We start from the raw sequence: 19,369 nt of genomic DNA, 5'->3' as shown, positions 1-19,369 counted from the left end.
AGGTGTTGTGGAGCTGGGAGAAATCCAAAACTCAAAGGACGTTACCCAACAAAGACTAGGACTTCTGTGGAAGTTTGAATGCATCAGAGTTGAAAAACAACAGGTGCAGTTGCCCTGGTCAGCACAATATTAATAGGATGACATTATAACATGATATCAAAATGATGTCAACCAGTCAGCCCTACAAGGCTGCATACCTGGGTACTGTGTGTCTGAAAATAGTGACAGGCAGGCTATATAAGCTTGGGAGAATGATTGTACGGGGTCTTTTGTCCTGAAGGGGTGTCCCCCCTGGTCGGCCGAATAAAGGATCATTAAAGACCTCTGTCTGCAGACTCTTAATATCAGCAGCCCTTTTGATAAAGAATTTATCTACGACATTTGGCGAGCCAGCCAGTTAACCGCTGGGGCCGGACGCCTGGACCGTTTCGACTCACCGCTCAAGGAGGTAAGCCCCATTTTAAATCCTTCTGGGTGAAGTGAGTCGAGGCGGGGGGGCCGTCCTGGCTACAAGTTGAACTTAGTTATACAGCTGCTGTGTGACTCTGCCAGACAGATAAATTTGTGCGCACAAATAAAGTAGTTTATGAGGGCCTTACCAGAGGTAGCTGGGAGGAAGCTCAGTTTAAGGAGAAATAAAGTAGTTTTTGAGGAGCCCACCAGCCTAGTGGAAAGGGGCTCAGTTTAAGGAGATAGGCGGAGGACTCCACCAATTAGTGGGAGGGGAGTCAGTTTTAAGGTGTAACATTTCAAGGCCCTATCAAAACCTCGGCGTTACTGGACGCGGTCGCCCGGGAACTTTGAGAGGAGGGTCAGTATAGCGGCGAAAGTAAATTGGCAACAAAAATAGTAGTGAAAGTGAAGTAAAAGTGAAAATGATGTGAAGGCACCGATCGATCCGTTTTGAGTTCAAATTTAGTAAAAAGTTAAACACAGGGCCCGCAAGATTGCGAGCCATAGTCTGGTCTTGTACGGGGTCAGTTAAGTGGGTGTGAGTAGCTTATGACTAGGTTCATAGGAAAGCAAGGTGCAAAGATCGATCAAATATCTGATCCTAAATTAAACAGAGCCAGTAGTGAAAGGTTTAAGCTCTGTTAACCCGGGAAATCTGCGTAAAAGGGGCTTAGCGCAGTACAGCTGTGAAAAACTTTGTTGCAACATTAAATAACGTACGTAGAAAAAAGGAAGGAAAAAAGGCTTTATAAACTGACTGTTGACATATTCCTTCTTTGGACTGCTCACTGGGAGCGAACTTGTGACTTTTAAACTGGTCTTGACTGTTTATTCTCCTCTGACTAATGGTGATTTGCTCAGCTGTTGAAGTGTGTGTATGATAGTGGGTGATGCACCGGACAGAAATGTGTGACTGACTGAGTGTGTGACTATTCCTTGATTGCCTTACCTCTCTCGCTGAAAGTAAACTTGTGAATTCTGTGAGAAAAAATAAGAGAAGAAAGCTTTAAACTCTCCTTTGAGAGGAGGAAAAAGCTGAGGATGAATTGTCTGAGTGAGTGTGTGTCTGAGCGAAACTGGACACCGAGTAAGCTTGTGTGTCAAAGAATGGACTAAATGTGGAAAGGAATGCGTGACTGAGTGTAACTGGAGATTGAAGCAGCGCTGCAAGTAACTGTTGGAAGAAAGTTTATGCATAAGACAGAGGCCTCTGTTTGCAGTAATATTGCATGCTGCATGTTGAAAAATTAATCTGTATTGCAGTGCATAAATTGACTCGTTCCCCAACTCACAAATAGTGGTCTGGTGAAATCTGACACTAAGCTACTTGCTAACGCGCATAGAGACAAGCACTGACAAAATAAAATAGTGCTCTTCTCTCGTGCAGCTACAAGGATGTAATCTGTACTATTATAACTGTTAAAATGAGACCGCTGAACTCTTTTGGTTTCCTTCCAACAGAACACGACTCCTCCCATTGGACCGACGCCTAGAAACAGGAAACGGAGCTGCGGCGCACCCAAGTGGTTTTCGTTTGAGTTGCATGATTATCATATTGTATTAAAAGCAGGGTTGATTAAATAGGATAACAATGAGCACGCCACAGGCTATTGTTGGCATTCGTCATCCCCATAGGATGAAAGAGATTCAACACATGTCTGAAAAATGGTGCAAAAGAACTAAAAATTTGATAAATCCATGGCCTGTTACAGGAAGCTTTGACCCACAGATTTGTGAATTAATGCAACATCGCATTGAAGATTACAAAGCTGAAAATAATTCTAAGAAACGACAAAAGAAACGACAGCTTGAATTGGAAATTTTAAATTTATTTAAAATTAGCAAGCCAATTAAACGAAATGTTAAAACGATTGTGTCTTTCACGGATAGTCCAGGGGAAACTGGAAACTGTACTAACGCCGAACTTTTTCCAAATTTAACAGGAACGATAAAATTTGATGGGGACTTTAATCTTGATGACCAGCAGAGCCTTCTAGGGGGACTGACTGATGCTGGCGTACCCGGAAATGTAAGTGATATCCAAAATAGGTTATCTGCTGCTTCAGGGCTCGCGGAGAAGGGACCTCCTACTGATGCATTGCCCCAACCAGACCCACCCAACTTCAAACAGCGGGGTGCGTCCTTACAGGGCACTGGGGAAGCACACGCCCAGGTAGGAAGGCATTCAACCTCTATACATTCTCCTCGAGAAAAACAGGAAACTCCTCCCCATCTGGCCATTCCAAAATACTGTAGTACACAGCGACGTCAGTCTGGAATCATTAACTGTTACCTTTCGATCCTGGTAAGACAGATGATAGCTTTTGGATGAACTTAGGACCACGTCAGCAAGATTTGCAACGTGAGTTGGGACGGAGCCAGATAGTTGAGATGGAACAGGAAATAGATGACTTAAATGAGGAGGTGGAGGGGGCCACTTCAGGAGGCGGAGTTTCCATGCCTGCATGCTTACAGAAACCCGGCACGTCCACAGGGGTCCCTAGAGACGAATATGATTTAAGATACAGACCTAACATCAGACCTCCTGACAGATTGAAGGGGGGGGAGTTCCCAATTCTGATACGGGGAACAAGGGCTGATTATCATCCTTTTTCAGCTCGGGACCTGACAGGTTTGGTCTCAGAGCTCCCTCAAACATCCGCAGGAGGAGGCAAGTGGATTAAGGCTTTGGAATCAAACACGGCTGGAACATTTCTTTCACTGGGTGACATCAAAGCTGTCCTCGCTCAGGTTTTGGGGTTGTCTAAAATGCAGCAGTTTTTCAGAGACAATGAACTGGACTGGATTTTGAGTGAAAGGGCAGATGGAACAGAATTAGCAGCCTATAAGGGGGTGATTTGGCAAGGAATACGCAAACAGTACCCTAATAAAATTGATGTTGATGCTTTAAAAGGGGAACCTCTGAAGGACGACCAGAACCCAGCAGCATACATCGATTCAATGCCAAAGGATGTCAGCAGACGTTTGGAGGATGTCGTTGGTCTAACATCTATGCCAGCGCAACAGTTCCGTGATCATGTGGTTCATGCAGTAACCCGATACAGGAAAGACCTAACTAAGACTTCTGAACAGGACCTCCAGATTCAAAGGAAGCTGGCACAGATGCAACTAAATGATTTGCAAGGCAAGCTGAAAGAAAAGGTTCAAGCTGTTGTGTTCACAGATCCAGGTGCGGGACGGACTGCTGGAGTTCCTGAGTCAACACAGGCCGCTAGGGGTCCCCAGCCGTTCCGTCCTTCATACTCAAGGCTTGGTACTCCCTCGTCTGGGGCGTGGCAGGGATCCAACCGCTGCTGGTATTGTGGCATGTATGGACATTTTGCAAGGGCGTGCCCACGGCTTATGCCCCTCCCAGCAGGTGGTCCTGGAAGAAACGGAGGCTTCCCTAGAAGAGGTGGAGGTGGACCCCTGGGTGGCCCACAACCAAGACCCTCTCAGTTTTAGGGGGGTCCCGAGGATCCTGCGGGTAAAGGTTCGTACCCATTGATTATGCATACACGCACTGACCCCATGATAAATGTCCAAATTGAGGATCGACAGGTCCAAATGATGATTGACACGGGGGCGACTCATTCATGCATACAGGGATCCCTTGCCAAGAACCTTCCCATGTCAAACAACTTTGTGAAGACAGTAGGATTCTCGGGAAAAAGTCAATTGGTTCCTATTACTGCTCCCGTAAAAATGAAAGTAGGTAATGATGAAATTAAAATACCCATTTTGGTCTCGGACCAAACTCCTGTCAATCTGTTAGGAAGAGATGCACTTTGTAAACTTGGGCTCAAAATTTTATGTTCACCTTTGGGAATATATGTGGAAAGTTGTGGATTAAACTTACAAATGAATGCCCAAGCAGAACCAGCAAATGTTTATTGGCTGGGGAACATAGAGGGGCCTCTGGGTTCGGAGTTGGAGAAATGGAAGGCATGCATGAAGGCCTGGGCCCCGGAAGGTTCTCCACCAAAATTACCTCCTCACTGTACAATGTTCTTTGATCCATCAGCCAGCTCAACCTTTCAGGATAAGTGGGAAAAGGAGACGGATGGAGTGATGGTTAAAATACAGGCTCCATATATCCTGATTGGAGGCCAGGGTGCAGCATTAAAGGTAAACCGGAACACCTTTATTGATAAATGGTACTGTGTTACTCAATCCTTACCACACATTACACTGTTGGTAAACCCAGGATACCATTCAAGGGACCTCGGTCCGATGGTAAGAAATGCAGAGCATTTAACATGGAACAGTACAGAGAACCCATTAATCTCTCTTTCAGAGAATGGATCAATGTTAAGAATTAGGTGTGACCTGTCATTACAAGCAACACCTCAGATGGTGGTGCTACCAGGGAAAAACATAATGATGACATGCAAAACCAACCCCCTTGGATTTAACAGTGATCTGGAAACTGATATTTTAACACAGGTTCCGGACCAACTGTGGTCCAGACATGAGACGGATGTGGGACTGGCAGTTTCAGCCAGCCCAGTTACTGTCAAATTAAAACCAGGTGCAGTTTTACCTTGGCGGCCACAGTACAAACTTAATCCCGCAGATGAAGAAGGGATTGGAATCTTAATTGATGGTTTTTTAAAAGTAGGAGTGCTGATTGAGATTTCTAGTCCTTGTAACACCCCAATTCTTGCAGTTCTAAAAGCAGATAAATCAAAGTACCGACTGGTCCATGATCTAAGGGCAATCAATGCCATTCTTGAAGATGTCGCTGCAGACTTCGCAAATCCTCACACACTGTTGAATGCCATCCCTACTAAAGCTAAGTTTTTTACAGTAGTGGATCTTTGTTCAGCATTTTTCAGTATCCCTCTGGCAGAAGAGTCACGATATCTGTTTTCGTTTACCTTTAGAGGTCGACAATACAGCTACGCCAGAATGCCCCAGGGACTGACAAGCAGCCCCGCGTGGTTTGATCGTGTGGTGAGTCAGGATCTACAGGAGCTGGATTTGAGCGGCGTCCCAATCCGGTATGTAGACGATATATTGATTTGTTCAGACACCATTGAAGATTGTCAGCGCGACTCGATCAAAGTGCTGCAGAGACTGGCAGATTGTGGACACAAAGCATCTCGGACAAAACTGCAATTCTGCCAGCCTCAGGTGGAATTCCTTGGCAGAGTAATCTCCCATGGAACAATAGCTCTGTCTCCTGACCACCTCAAAGGCATAAGTCGAGCACCGCGTCCACAGACATGCGCGCAACTAATGACCTTTTTAGGTATCACAGGATTCAGCGCGGAGTGGTTGGAGGACTACGCAGTAAAGACGGCGCCGCTTAGGGAACTCCTGAAGTCCTCTGAAGCCAAGACTTTAAAGAAGTCTTTGGAGTGGACCACAGAGGCACTGGTGGCTTTTGATGTGCTCAAGCAGGAACTGCAAAATGCCCCAGCGCTGAAAATGCCAGACTATGATAAAACTTTTCATCTTTATGTTTCAAACAGATGTAACATGTATGCAGCGGCTGTATTGGCACAAGACTCATGTGCTGGTGGAAGGGAACAACCCATCGCTTCCGCAATTCCTGTCCCGGAAGGCCCGTTTCGTCATCTGATTTTAGATTTTGTGGACATGTTGGTCCCGGTACACGGTAAGAGCTACCTTTTGGTGGTTTTTGATCATTTCAGTCGTTGGGTGGAGGCCACTCCGTCGAAGGACGTGGGGGCGGGAACGGTTGTGAAGTTCCTGGTCCGTGAGGTAATCCCTAGGTTTGGCTTACCATCCATCCTTTCATCAGACTCGGGACCAGCGTTTATTAACAAGGTCTATGAGGGCGTTCTGCGCCAGCTCGGAATCAAGGTCCGACACGGAAGTATCTACACTCCCTCCAGCCAAGGAGGGGTGGAACGAGTGAATGGCACACTTAAAGCAAAAATTAATAAGATTTGTGCATGTACTGGTTTGCGGTGGCATGACGCATTACCGCTGGCCCTAATGAGTTACCGCATGCAAGCTCATCGGGTCACACATTTGTCTCCTCATGAAATGTTAACAGGTCGCCCTATGCCGGGTCCGCAGTTTCGGGGTCCTTTCAAAGGACCCCCACTGGAGCAGTTGGAGAAGGAGCTGCACAGTTATATGAAACAGTTGTCTGCTATCCATAAAGCGATTTATTTTCAGGAAAAAGCGAACGAGCCAAAACCAGTCTCTGTGACATCTGGTCCAGTGGTGCCCGGGGATAAGGTGTACATTAAGGAGTTTCGAAGAAAGTGGAACACTCCTAGACGCCGAGGTCCTTACACGGTGGTCCGTGCCACACCGACTTCGGTCCAGGTTGAGGGGAGCGTCGCTTGGCATCATCTGAACCATTGCTCGTTGGCACCTACGACCAACAACTGCAAAACGGGCCCTGGGGACTGGTCGGACTGTACAGCGTTCTCAAATGACCAGTCCCCCAAAAGGGGAAGTATCGCCTCGCATGCATCTGACGAAGATAGTCCTGTCAGGGCAGATTCAGAGTTCCCGCCCGATGATGTTGTGGTTGACATTCCTTTGGTTTCTTCTTCTGGGCGAGACAGGGATCTCGGCAGGGACAATTCAACCAATCCGGACCCGAAGCAACAGTCACCACGTCGTCCCATCACCAGGGCCTTCTCAAGGAAACAGAGGGGCAACTGCGCAACGAGGGAGCGACCTCAGTGACCAAGGGGAGTACGACTCACATGCCAAATGTCATTATCGGTCAGGTCTCTTGCCGGCATGCACCCGCACACATCTACACACCACCCGTGACTCAGTATTTCAGACAGATGTTGCCCTTTTGGCACAACATAGGCGGAAAGTAAGATCAATTAAGGAACTAGATGTAGAGGGCCATAACATTCCAGTGAATCCTGGGGTGGATGATAAAAGCGGTGCTCAGGGAGGTGAGGTTTTGGGGTCCAGGCTAGAACCTCTGGGCTCAGACTTAAGTGTTTATGTTACCACAGCTGCTACTGCCAAGCAATGGGGAGTTCACTTTGTAAAGGAGGGGCCCACTCCCCCTCTAGCTGTGGTTCCGGCCCTGGAGCCGGATAAGGTTGGTCTTGAAGCAATCATTACTCCACGCCCACAGGCAGGAATAGGTAACCATCAGTCAGTACCAGGAGGACTGGGGTATGAACACTTAGCACGTATAACATCCTTAATGGTTGACCAGGTATGGGCTGCTGCTTGGAACACACTGGAAGGTCTATTGGAGATTGGGAAGGTTGTAAGTTCTTACCAGACCACAGTTAATACCCCTGTTGTGAATAAAGTTGCTTTTACACCTGAACCGCAGCCCACCGTGGTTGCTGATGGCCAACCAGACAGTGGGGTGGTTGAGTCATTCACTCTTCCCCCTCTAGGGTTAGATACTTTGGTAGATAGTTATCATGATAAAACATTAGAGGGGGGGGAGGATGTAAAGGGGCAACCGGAAGTACGAGGGTTTAGACCTAGTAAAGATTACTTATGGAAGGAAGCGATGGCCAACACTTGGTATCGCTGGGCTTGGCTGTCAGTAAAGGAAATGACTTCGGAGGAATGCATATGGTGCTCAAAGGCGCCTGGAGCCCCTCCGGTTGTTATCCCAGACAAGTACAACTCTTGGGAGCATGCTGGGAAGAGCGACTGGTCCCTTGATTGGTTGGACCAGTTAATGGCTGACTGGAAAAATGTATTGATAAAGGTGGGAGTTGGGTCAGCTTTGGTTCTGATCCTTCTTTTCTTGTTTGGCATGTGCATCGTTCCCGCCCTGAGGAGAGCATGGAGTACGAGTCTCAAGAAACAGACATCCTTCATCATGGCTGCCCAATTGGTCCGTACTGAGTTGGACCTTTGACGTCTCAAGAGAACTACAGTCGGTTGGACAAAAGGGGCAGCAGCCTGTAACGGAAGGCTGGTGACCCAACACTCCTGTTTGCCTCCGGCCTGGAAAAAGACTCTATCTTGTGTTATTCACGTGTGGTTTTTGTAGTCAGAAATCCTCTGTAATAGGTTATCCTTGTGAAAACAGATTGTAATGGAGTTTCTTTGTTGTGTGTGTATGGTTACTTGCTGTCATAGTGCTTAGAAGGTCTCGTGCAGGGGTCCACTGGCCTACCCGTGCCTGAGTGTCAAGTAAGATCAAAAGTTACCGGTGCTCGCCCAACAGGGGGGGCACGGGGGAATTTTTTTCTCCCTTCGGGGTTTTTTTCGCCCTCGTACGGGAGGTTCAGATTGGCTCCTATGTTATGCTTGAGACCTGCGTGTGTGGACAAGTGTGCTTAAAAAAGGTTTCCCTATTGTAAGTTTCAGAGTATCGTCTTAGGGCCGATTACTCTGAAATATTTGAAAGGGGGAAATGTGGAAGTTTGAATGCATCAGAGTTGAAAAACAACAGGTGCAGTTGCCCTGGTCAGCACAATATTAATAGGATGACATTATAACATGATATCAAAATGATGTCAACCAGTCAGCCCTACAAGGCTGCATACCTGGGTACTGTGTGTCTGAAAATAGTGACAGGCAGGCTATATAAGCTTGGGAGAATGATTGTACGGGGTCTTTTGTCCTGAAGGGGTGTCCCCCCTGGTCGGCCAAATAAAGGATCATTAAAGACCTCTGTCTGCAGACTCTTAATATCAGCAGCCCTTTTGATAAAGAATTTATCTACGACAGGTGTAGATCAGCAGTACAATGGGTCAGTTACAAGTACTTCCTGTTTGATGGCGTCGGACCGCTATTCGCCATGGTTACGTTTGGCGAAGGAGCTTGAGATTTTTATTGTGGTATCATGAAAGGGTTTGACCTGTTGTGAAGTACTTTCAAGTGTGCACGTTTTATTCCTGAGGAGATGGACCCCTGCGTCTGAAAAAAAGCACTTCCTGTTGGAAGTGGGCGGGGCTTAGGGCTAGACCGGAATTGGTGATATGAATCTGTTCAGGGCCCGACCCTGATTAATCCCTGCAAGTCTGATGGGGATTGGATCAGAATTGAGGGATTTATAGTGATTTATGATGTCATGGCGTCTTATCAAAGTTCGCCATGGCGCCACGGTCTCGCCCTGCAGCATAGAGCAACAGTTTTCACTGGTTATCATCACCAACTTGTTTTCTACTGTCTGACCCAGTTTGGACCTGGTTGTGTTCAAAACGTCAGATAAGAGGGTCTCCAAGTAAAAACCATGACTTACTGTCGCCAGGGGGCGTGGCCAATTCATAACCCAAATATTGACATGTAGATGTGTTCAGGATGGGACTGGCATCATACATGGCCATTTTGGTTCAGATACATTGTTTTATGTGGAAGCTATATCACTTTCGTTCTTCACGGCGACACATCAAAATTTGAGGCCCCACCCCCTCCATGCCCTTTCTCCTATTAGAAAACTTTCAATAACTTTTAAAGACACATGCCTTCTGGACATCCTGAGCTATTTTGGTAGCGGTACGATGAAATCTCTAGGAGGAGATAGATTTGAAAATGTCAGTAAAACGCCAAAATGGCGACTTTGACCCAAAATGGCCGACTTCCTGTTGGTTTTAGTCTGTTGCTCCAAGAGGATTTTTTGTTCGCCCGAACATTTAGAATATTTGTAGCAATTTTCATAAAGATTGATGACGTGCAGTGGCGGGGCATCGTAAATAGGTGGCGCTCTCATTCAATTTTGCCCGAACAGTCCCAAGCACCCCAAAATATCAAATTTTTCGCATTCCTTTGGGGGGGTACACAAAAATAGGCGCGTTTTCGTGCATGTTCAGGTCCCCAAAAATGCCTCCAATGTTTAAGAAGAAGAAGAAGAAGAAGAAGAAGAAGAAGAAGAAGAAGAATAAGGAAGAAACGGAGCAATTACAATAGGCCTTCGCACCGCCTTCGGTGCTCGGGCCTAATAAGGAAAAAACGGAGCAATTACAACAGGCCTTCGCACCGCCTTCGGTGCTCGGGCCTAATAAGGAAGAAACGGAGCAATTACAATAGGCCTTCGCACCGCCTTCGGTGCTCGGGCCTAATAAGGAAGAAACGGAGCAATTACAATAGGCCTTCGCACCGCCTTCGGTGCTCGGGCCTAATAAGGAAAAAACGGAGCAATTACAACAGGCCTTCGCACCGCCTTCGGTGCTCGGGCCTAATAAGGAAGAAACGGAGCAATTACAACAGGCCTTCGCACCGCCTTCGGTGCTCGGGCCTAATAATAAGAATAAGGAAAAAACGGAGCAATTACAACAGGCCTTCGCACTGCCATCGGTGCTCGGGCCTAATAAGGAAGAAACGGAGCAATTACAACAGGCCTTCGCACCGCCTTCGGTGCTCGGGCCTAATGAGACTCTTCCACCCTAAGCCCCGCCTCCCTCTGATGCAGGCAGCATCTGATTGGTCAACTGCTAGGAGTAGTTGTTGGGAGTGCACACTGTTTTCATCCAAGAAATGCCGGCAGAACTCATAAACTAACTTAAGTAATAAAAGATAAGCTAATGGAGCTATTTGCTAATGCTTTCACGCATTGTTACACTAGAGTTAGCTGTATTTCTAGCTACTCCATGTGGCTAATCAGCTGGGTGTTTTTAGCCTGGTTGTTACGTTTGGAGCATTTACATCTACAGTGCTGATCACTAACTTTCTGGTCATTATTAAGGGATGTTGGGGAGCAGTGCTACCACTCCATCTGACTTTGATCAGAGCATGTACACATGAGTGCCACGCATCCGTGTGCACACATACACACACACACCTCTCGTTTTCTCTCTCCCTCTGTCGTTGTTAGAAATGGACATCATTATTTCTTTTATATTTTCATCTCCTCTGTTCTGTATGAGTAGCATAGCCAAGGGTGCACACTTGGTGGCTCTCACCTGGTTTAGGCATACATTTCTCTCACACACACACACACACTCACCAGTTGTCACGGGGTGTGGCATCCTGCAGGATTTGGCAAAACCGAACAGAAGGATTTTGCTGTCCTTAAATAGGAAGACCTTGATCGCATTCCTGGATCATGTGGCTTGGTCAAGGTGTTTTGTGTTGGCATTAATTAGGGGGATGAAATGTTGGCAAAGGTGTATTTCTGTAGGGGAAATGGTTTAATTATGTAAAAGTTCATTTTAGAATTACACCTTTGCAAAGAGATGTGTTTATTTGGGGGGGGGGGGGGTTCAGCTGTTTTTGTTTATTTTTTTCATTTGGATACTGAGCCTAGTGGGAGGGGCTTATAGTATGAGGGATCCTCACGGTGATGAGGGCGGTGCTGGGATGGACACAAAGGAGGTAACAACTGCTCAGGATCTGTTTAAACTGGACTTTACTCTGGCTGAGGTGAACTATGTTAGCTACCTTTTTTCACAGAAGATGAGCAAATAAATGCCACAAGCATTTTACATCTTTTGCTTGCCTGAGTTTTTATTTTTAACTCTAAGGAGGAAATGGAAAGAACCCTGTGACCCTCCATCCATTGCTGTCTGACCGTTGCTTCCTTCAGGAATGTGAACACATGTACTTTCCCTCAGAGCCGGCGAAATGTTGACACTGAAAACGTTGCGGTGTCCACCGCCATGTCCTCTGCCTTGTACTGAGCAGTGAAAGTGGGTGTGCTTTCTTCCCATGAAGGGTCCTCCACCCACGCCACTGAAATATAGTTGTAGAAAAAAATTCTAAAAACTCTTTTCAGCGCCATGGAAACTGAATATAGAGAAACTGGAAAACTCAAACGTGTTATTAAAAAAACGGCGCCGCTCACTTTGATAAGGATTCAGCACTATAACTGTATAAAGTTCAGAAAGGTCCAGAGAGCATAACAAGGCCCTTTAAAGTGTAATCAAAGTCAAAATACGACATGCTGAAGTGTTTATCTGACCTCCACATACAAAATCTATGCAGTGACCACATTAAGATTTTCTTTTTCAAAATGATTAGAGCTCTAAGGATGGTCACATTTTCCTTCAAGGTTTCATTAAGTTGGTTAATATAAGCAGTGGATTCTTGCACTGAGGGGTTAAAGAACATTTCTGTTTATAAAAGCAGATCGTGCCGTGGTATGGACAATACTGAGGTGAAGCAAATATGCCAACAGATGTCTTCATCTCATAAAATCCCAGAAATCATGAAGTAAAGTAGACGTGTATTCAGTTTAGCAAAAAGACCAGGGGCTTCATTTCTAAAGCTGGTGTTAGAATAAAAACCGACATACGCCAAATATACTTAACTTATGGGATTTATAAAATCCAAACTTGGCGGGAGAATGTTCCTACCTGCACGCAAACTCTGACCACGGTGTACGCACAAAATCTGGGAAAACGGGAAACGGTAACACCAACGGTCCAGAATAAAACCAGAGAGATGATGAGGTGGAGAGTCTGCTGTCAACATTTACCAGTCAGTAAAAGAAAATGCAAAAAGTAGCTTTGGTCACTGAGGTCCAGCAGAGTGGGACAGACTGGAGGTCTAGAAGTGATGCAACGCTTATGAAACACACAAGAGGTGGATTTCCTTTGTTTATTTATTTATTCTTACACAATCCTTTTATAATTGTTGTTCCAATGTCCGTCAAGACTGTCTCCATTTCCTGCAGCTCCTTGTCCACCTGTGATAGTTCCCTCTGCACCTGCAGGACTTCCTCGGAGGACACGGCTGCTGTGGTGCTGGGTGGAGTCTCTGGCCTCATCCTCTCCAATCACAGCTGTAGCCCTGACCACCCAGCTAGAACACCAGGAACCACAAAGAAAATATTATTTAACACTAAATAAACTGCTATCAGTCTCAGATGTATCTGTACATGTTTATTTTAGACATTAAAACCAAAGACTACATTACCAGCATCATTACTCTCATCTAGCAGCTTTTCTCTAGAACGCACTTCTGTGGACTGCAGCGTCTTGCCTGAGGCCCCACCTGGAAGGTGTTACTGTTACACCTGCAGGATTCGAACTTCGATCTCCCGCATTGCAGAGGGATGCGACTGAGATATCGGTCATGGGGTGGTTGGTTGGACTGGTAATTGTTTTGGAACTGAGTCTATTCAGATTAATTGCTTTCAGCTGCAGGAGGTGTATGGACCTGGTTGGATCCTCTCTCTACCACACCTGTCTTGTGTCTGCTAATCAAGTGGCTGGGTATATCAAGCTGCAGGCTGCAGCAGTTCCATGCCAGATCGTCTGCTCTACTTGGCCTGAGATTGCTCCAGGAAAGCTTCTGTCTGCCTTTTTGTCTACCTTGTCTGCCTGATCTTCAGCAGTATCCACCAGATTCAGCCTGCCTTTCTGCTAGGGATGGTGAAACCGAGGCCTCGTGAATCATCGAGCCAACTTTGACCCTAATGCTTCAAAATGGTTTGTTGTTCTGAATCATTTGACCAAACCAAAGAGCTCCATCTGCTGGCTGTGGGTGTCTGATGCATCAGAAGGACAGCATTGACACCTCACATCTGTCATCCTTATCTCAACTTTGAATACGTGTTCAATAAACGATACGTAATCTACCATCCGAGTGAATATTTATTTTCTGTTGTTCATATAAATAACAAAGAGGGGTATTAGGTAACATTTGTTTAGGTAACAGAACTGTGGTGTAACTTAAGTCAACAATCTGTAATGATAGTAGTTACTCAGTGGGAAGGCATGAGGGAAGGAGTGTTTGTGTAACGGGTATAGTGACTGTGTTATTTTATACAGTTGTAATAAAATTGTTTACTGTTTTATGTGTCTAATTATTTATAATAGAAATTGCAAATGTGTGTTATCGTCTACCTCATGAGTTGTTTTCTTTTGCATAGCTGATCATTGTTAAATGTGGCACAACAGTTTATAGCTCACTGCACATTTATGTACATAGATTTACTCAGTTTTTTTTTTTTTATCTTCTAGGTTTTTTTTTTTTTTTCAAATAGTTTATTTTTATTTTATAATTTATGGCATTCAGGTTGGACAGCAAAGTAAGATTTTCATTGTTCAGGGAAGCTTGTTTCCTTACTGTGCAAGTGACAAAGACACTTCGAATCTTGAAATGTGTTATGAGAAAAAAAACTTTGGTAACTTTGTGATGTGTCATAGATTTTTATTTAAAAACGTATTTTCTGTCAGGCTTCAGTCTGCTCCTCTTCTGGCACACTACCTCTCCAGCTTTGGAGAGGTTACACCTGAAAGAAACACAAGAACAAAATTGTAATTAACCAAGTTTAAAATCATTAAATTCTCTGTTCATGGTGATCAGAAACCAGCTTGGTGTGTAAGGTCCTGCAGGTGGTGGTTTTTTCTCTGCAGCTGCAGACTGAGACGTTTCCTCTGATGCTTCTGGTTGAAGTTTATGGTTAACTTTAAAGTCTGCTCTTTGTAAGGCTATTTAAAAACATATATAAAGAAAGGGGAATTAAGCTTACCTGTGATGTTGAAGGCACCGCCTGCTCCGTCCTTCTCTCTTACTCCGAGCTCCTTCAGCAGTTACCATGGCAACGGCGTCTCGTGCAGACGTTTGTTTCCCCAAATCTCTAAAAGCTAAATGTGATTCAATATAAGCTCATGCTGATGTGATGCTTTTCCTAAATTTGTTTTCAAAATGTAATGTCGCGCAATCGCTACAGAATCTCCTCTCAAAAACCCGCGATCTCCTCAACGTTTGGAATCTAAGAGATGGACAAGACCGGTCCCTTTGAAGATCCCGCTTGCTGCTCGATACGCGCTGATGACGTAACGAGGCCTCGTTTGGTCTATCACGTGACTTTTTGCATGCTGAATCAATGCTCAGAGACAACGCTCGAAACACTTCCGTGTCACATGCTCGACACGTGATCGAGCAGATCGGCTCGAGCATAACATCCCTACTTTCTGCTGCCCTGCCTGCCACCCTACCCAGGGTGGGGAGACTATTGGATTTTTACCTGCCAGTTGAAACTGTACTAGTCAGTCTTTCTGACACTAGTTTTGCCCACCAATTACATTTTTACACTTGTCAACGTGCTCCATCAGGATCTCTGTCTCACACCCTGAAAAATTCCACTTCTTCCCTCTTTTTCCCTCTCGAGCCATCATTGAAATGATGTGATGAATATGTATTACAGGCATCAACCTGCCCATTTATAGCCACCATGAATGAATGAATGAATGAATGAAAAATACTTTATTAATCCCAAAGGGAAATTCAATATTGTAGTAGTAGTAATTTTTTTTTTTTTTTTTTTTTTTTTTTTTTTTTTTTTAACAATCACATTAATTAATTAAGGGCTTTGTTCTTCAGCCTGATAGCTGCTGGAAGGAAGGATCTTCTGTATCTCTCTGTCTTGCATCGGACTTGAACAAGCCTCCCACTGAACACACTCTGTTGTTTCGTCACGGCGTTGTGTAGAGGGTGTGAAGGATCTTCCATTATCTTCGTCAGCTTGTACAGAATTCTTTTTTTGATGATCAACTCCAGCGGCTCCAGAGTTACTCCAAGCACAGAACCGGCTTTCTTGATCAGTTTGTTAATTCTTTTCAAGTCTCTGGTTCTGATGCCGCTGCCCCAGCAGATTGCTGCAAAGCTGATTGCACTTTCAACAACAGACCTGTAGAACATTTGCAACATTTTGGTGCAGACGTTAAAAGATCTCAGCTTCCTTAAGAAGTAGAGTCTGCTCTGACCTTTCTTGTAAATGTACTCAGTGTTGCTTTTCCACTCAAGTCTGTTGTCCAGCTGAACTCCAAGGTACTTGTATTCCTCCACCACCTCCACCTCCTCTCCCATGATGGAAACACTTCTATGTGTGTTCTTGTTCCTCCTGAAGTCAACAATCATCTCCTTTGTTTTCTTGGTATTCAAGATGAGATGATTGTCACCGCACCATTTCACAAACTGACCGACCAGTTCTCTGTACTCTGCTTCTTGTCCATCACTGATACACCCAACAACTGCTGAGTCATCAGAGTATTTCTGCAGATGACAGAACTCAGAGTTGTACTGGAAGTCTGAGGTGTACAGCGTGAATAGAAATGGTGAAAGTACAGTCCCTTGTGGTGTTCCAGTGCAGCTGACCACCATCTCAGACACACAACCTTTCAGTCTCACAAACTGTGGTCTGTTTGTGAGGTAGTCGTAAATCCAGGTGGTTGTGGAGGGATCCACCTGGAATTTCTGCAGCTTCTCACACAGCAGAGCAGGCTGAATTGTATTAAAAGCACTTGAGAAATCAAAGAACATGACCCTCAAAGTGCTGCCTGACTGGTCCAGATGAGAGTGGGCTCTCTGAAGCAGGTATATGATGGCATCTTCAACCCCAAGCCCATTACGGTATGCAAACTGTAATGGGTCCTGAAAGGTGTTCACCTGCTTGCTGAGGTGAGCCAGTAAGAGTCTCTCCAGGACTTTCATGACGTGAGATGTCAGGGCGACTGGTCTGTAGTCTTTTGGTTCAGCTGGTTGTGGTTTTTTAGGCACTGGAACAAGGCAGGATGTTTTCCACAGCACCGGGATTCTTCTCTGACTCAGGCTGGTGTTGAACAGGTGCTGGAGAATCGGACATAGCTGTTTTGAGCAGGTCTTGAGAACTCTGGGACTGACACCATCTGGACCTGCAGCCTTGTTCTGGTTCAGTTTCACCAGTTGTTGCATGACTTGGTTACAGGAGACAGACAGAGTGGAGGTGGAGGCAGAGGAGGTTTCAGGAAGTCCTGATGTGGAGGGAGATGAGGTTGTGTCCAGGTCCTTGACTGAGCTGCAGGGTGACAGAGTGGAGGTGTGACAGGAAAGCTGTGGGCTCATGGAGGGTGTGTGGCTAGTTGGGGTTGAAGCAGGAGATGAGCTAAACCTATTGAAGAACATGTTCAGTTCATTCGCTCTGTCCAGACCTCCATCGGTCTGATCCTCCTTTATCCCGAAGCCAGTGATCTTCTTCATTCCTGACCACACATCCCTCACATTGTTTTTCTGAAGCTTACTTTCCAACTTCTTCCTGTAGTCCTCCTTGCACTTCTTCGTTTGTGTTTTAAGTTGTTTTTGTGTGGACTTCAATAACTCCCTGTCTCCATCCCTAAAAGCTTTCTTTTTGATGTTCAGCAGCTTTTTCAGGTCACTGGTGATCCAGGGTTTGTTATTGGGGAAGCACCTCACTGTTCTTGTTGGAACGGTGCTGTCCACACAGAAGTTAATATAATCTGTCACACACTCAGTCAAGGCGTTGATGTCATCTCCATGAGGTTCACATAGGACGTTCCAGTCTGTAGCCTCGAAGCATCCTCTCAGAGCATCTTCAGCTTCATTAGACCAGGTTCTAATAGCCTTTCTAATGACTGGTTGTTGCTGAACGATGGGCTTGTAGGAGGAGGAGAGAAGAACTAGGTTATGGTCTGATCTTCCTAAAGGTGGCAGGGCAAAGGAGCTGTATGCATTTTTAATATTTGCATAAAATAAGTCCAACGTTTTGTTTTCTCTGGTGGAGCAGCTGACAAACTGTTGGAAAGTTGGTAGAGTTGCAGAGAGGGAGATGTTGTTAAAATCTCCAGAGATAGCCACAAATGCGTTTGGATGTTGTGTTTGAAGCCTGGCCACTACAGAGTTAATGACATCACAGGCTGCGTCTGGAGCGGTACCAGGTAATATATATACCGCTACCAGAATAACGCATGTGAACTCTCTGGGTAAATAATACGGGCGGAGACTCACAGCTAGCAGTTCAATGTCTCTTGTGCAGATCTTCTCTTTAACAGTGACATGTTCAGGATGACACCAGCGCTGGTTTACCAGCACCGCAATTCCACCTCCCTTCAACTTCCCGCTGAGTTGTTTATTGCGGTCTGCACGGACCGTCCTGAAGCCGTGTACAGACGCATTACAGTCTGGGATGTGTTCATGCAGCCATGTCTCGGTGAAGCACATAATACTGCACTCTCTGTATTCTTTAAGAGACCTGGTTAGCACCTGAAGTTCATCAATTTTGTTAGCTAGCGATCTCACGTTTCCCATAACAACCGTTGGAAGAAACGGTTTGAATCGCCACCGTTTTTCTCTCTGCCTCGCTCCTGCCCTGCATCCTCTTCTCTTTCTTTTCAACTCCGTTGGGATTTGAAGTGTTGTTTCACTGATAATCTTGAGTTTGGAGAGTTTTATCAGTTGATCCCGATGGTAAACAAGTCTCGTTGCCATGGAGACTCACAATAACAAGTCTTGCAAAAACAGAAAAATATTCAGAAAAATCTCCCGTATAGCACAGCCTCTGACCAGCGTGAAAAATAAACCCGAACAGACACAGATTGACAGCTGATGTCTTAAAAAAGACGGCTATATTGCAAAAAATCACGAGTTAAAAACAGAGCTACTACAATTGCTGCTGCCACCTAGCGGCGCATTCTAGAATACCATGTGGGCGGGGCAAGGCGCTCCCTGACATGCGCACGCTTTAGAGTTGATTCTGATTTATGAACGGAAACAGGTGTAGGACGTGCGTGCGCACACTTTTATAAATTTAAAAGTTGAAGTGTGCCACATTTCCTTGTTTGCGCTGCAGAAACCTGTAGTTTGCTTTGCTACGCACAGTTTTATGCAAGAGGCCTCAGATCTTAATGTCATCACTGAATACATCATAAGCTTCTGTTTGTTCAGGTTTTCTATCCATTCATATGATTCTGCAAAGAAAATCCATCATAAAAGCAGCTCTGCAGACCAATTTTATGTCCCTACCATTGTCAAAATTAAACCTATGCCCATGGGTCCTGGTCCAAGAGAAAAGTCCTCATGTCTGCAGAAACCAGTTCAGATTTACGATCCACAGGAAAAAAAACTTTTGTCCAAGAGACCAGCCCCTCCTTGCTCCTGTTCTGGTTCTGTTCACTGACATCACAGAGAATAACGACAATGAGGTTGAATAAAGAATAATCTGGTGTGAAGGGCCTGGTTTTACAACAGACAGGAAATGAAGAACAGCTGCTCTTATTTTGACATGCTGACCGGGTGCTACATTGTTTACTCTTGTTTCCTTGACGTGTTT

At 45.4% G+C, this 19,369-nt stretch overlaps 1 protein-coding gene across 1 annotated transcript; it reads left to right on the top strand.

The window, feature by feature from the left end:
- Positions 1-1,420: 1,420 nt before the first annotated feature.
- LOC121654677 lies at positions 1,421-8,667 on the top strand. The gene is made up of 2 exons (XM_042008912.1): positions 1,421-3,946; positions 6,607-8,667. Exons 1-2 carry the CDS (start codon positions 3,785-3,787, stop codon positions 7,126-7,128), a joined length of 684 nt encoding a protein of 227 aa, XP_041864846.1. The 5' UTR covers positions 1,421-3,784; the 3' UTR covers positions 7,129-8,667.
- The last annotated feature ends 10,702 nt before the right edge of the window (positions 8,668-19,369 follow it).

The sequence above is a fragment of the Melanotaenia boesemani genome, chromosome 15, assembly GCF_017639745.1.
Source record: "Melanotaenia boesemani isolate fMelBoe1 chromosome 15, fMelBoe1.pri, whole genome shotgun sequence".
Taxonomy (NCBI): domain Eukaryota; kingdom Metazoa; phylum Chordata; class Actinopteri; order Atheriniformes; family Melanotaeniidae; genus Melanotaenia; species Melanotaenia boesemani.
Note: the sequence above shows the minus strand (reverse complement) of the source record. Positions and strands in the feature narration are given on the sequence as shown.

Coding starts and splice junctions, on each gene's coding strand:
- LOC121654677 (XM_042008912.1), top strand. CDS start 3,785: ATGGACATTTTGCAAGGGCGTGCCCACGGCTTATGCCCCTCCCAGCAG. Junction 3,947..6,606: donor CGAGGATCCTGCGGGTAAAG/GTTCGTACCCAT, acceptor ATTTATTTTCAG/GAAAAAGCGAACGAGCCAAA.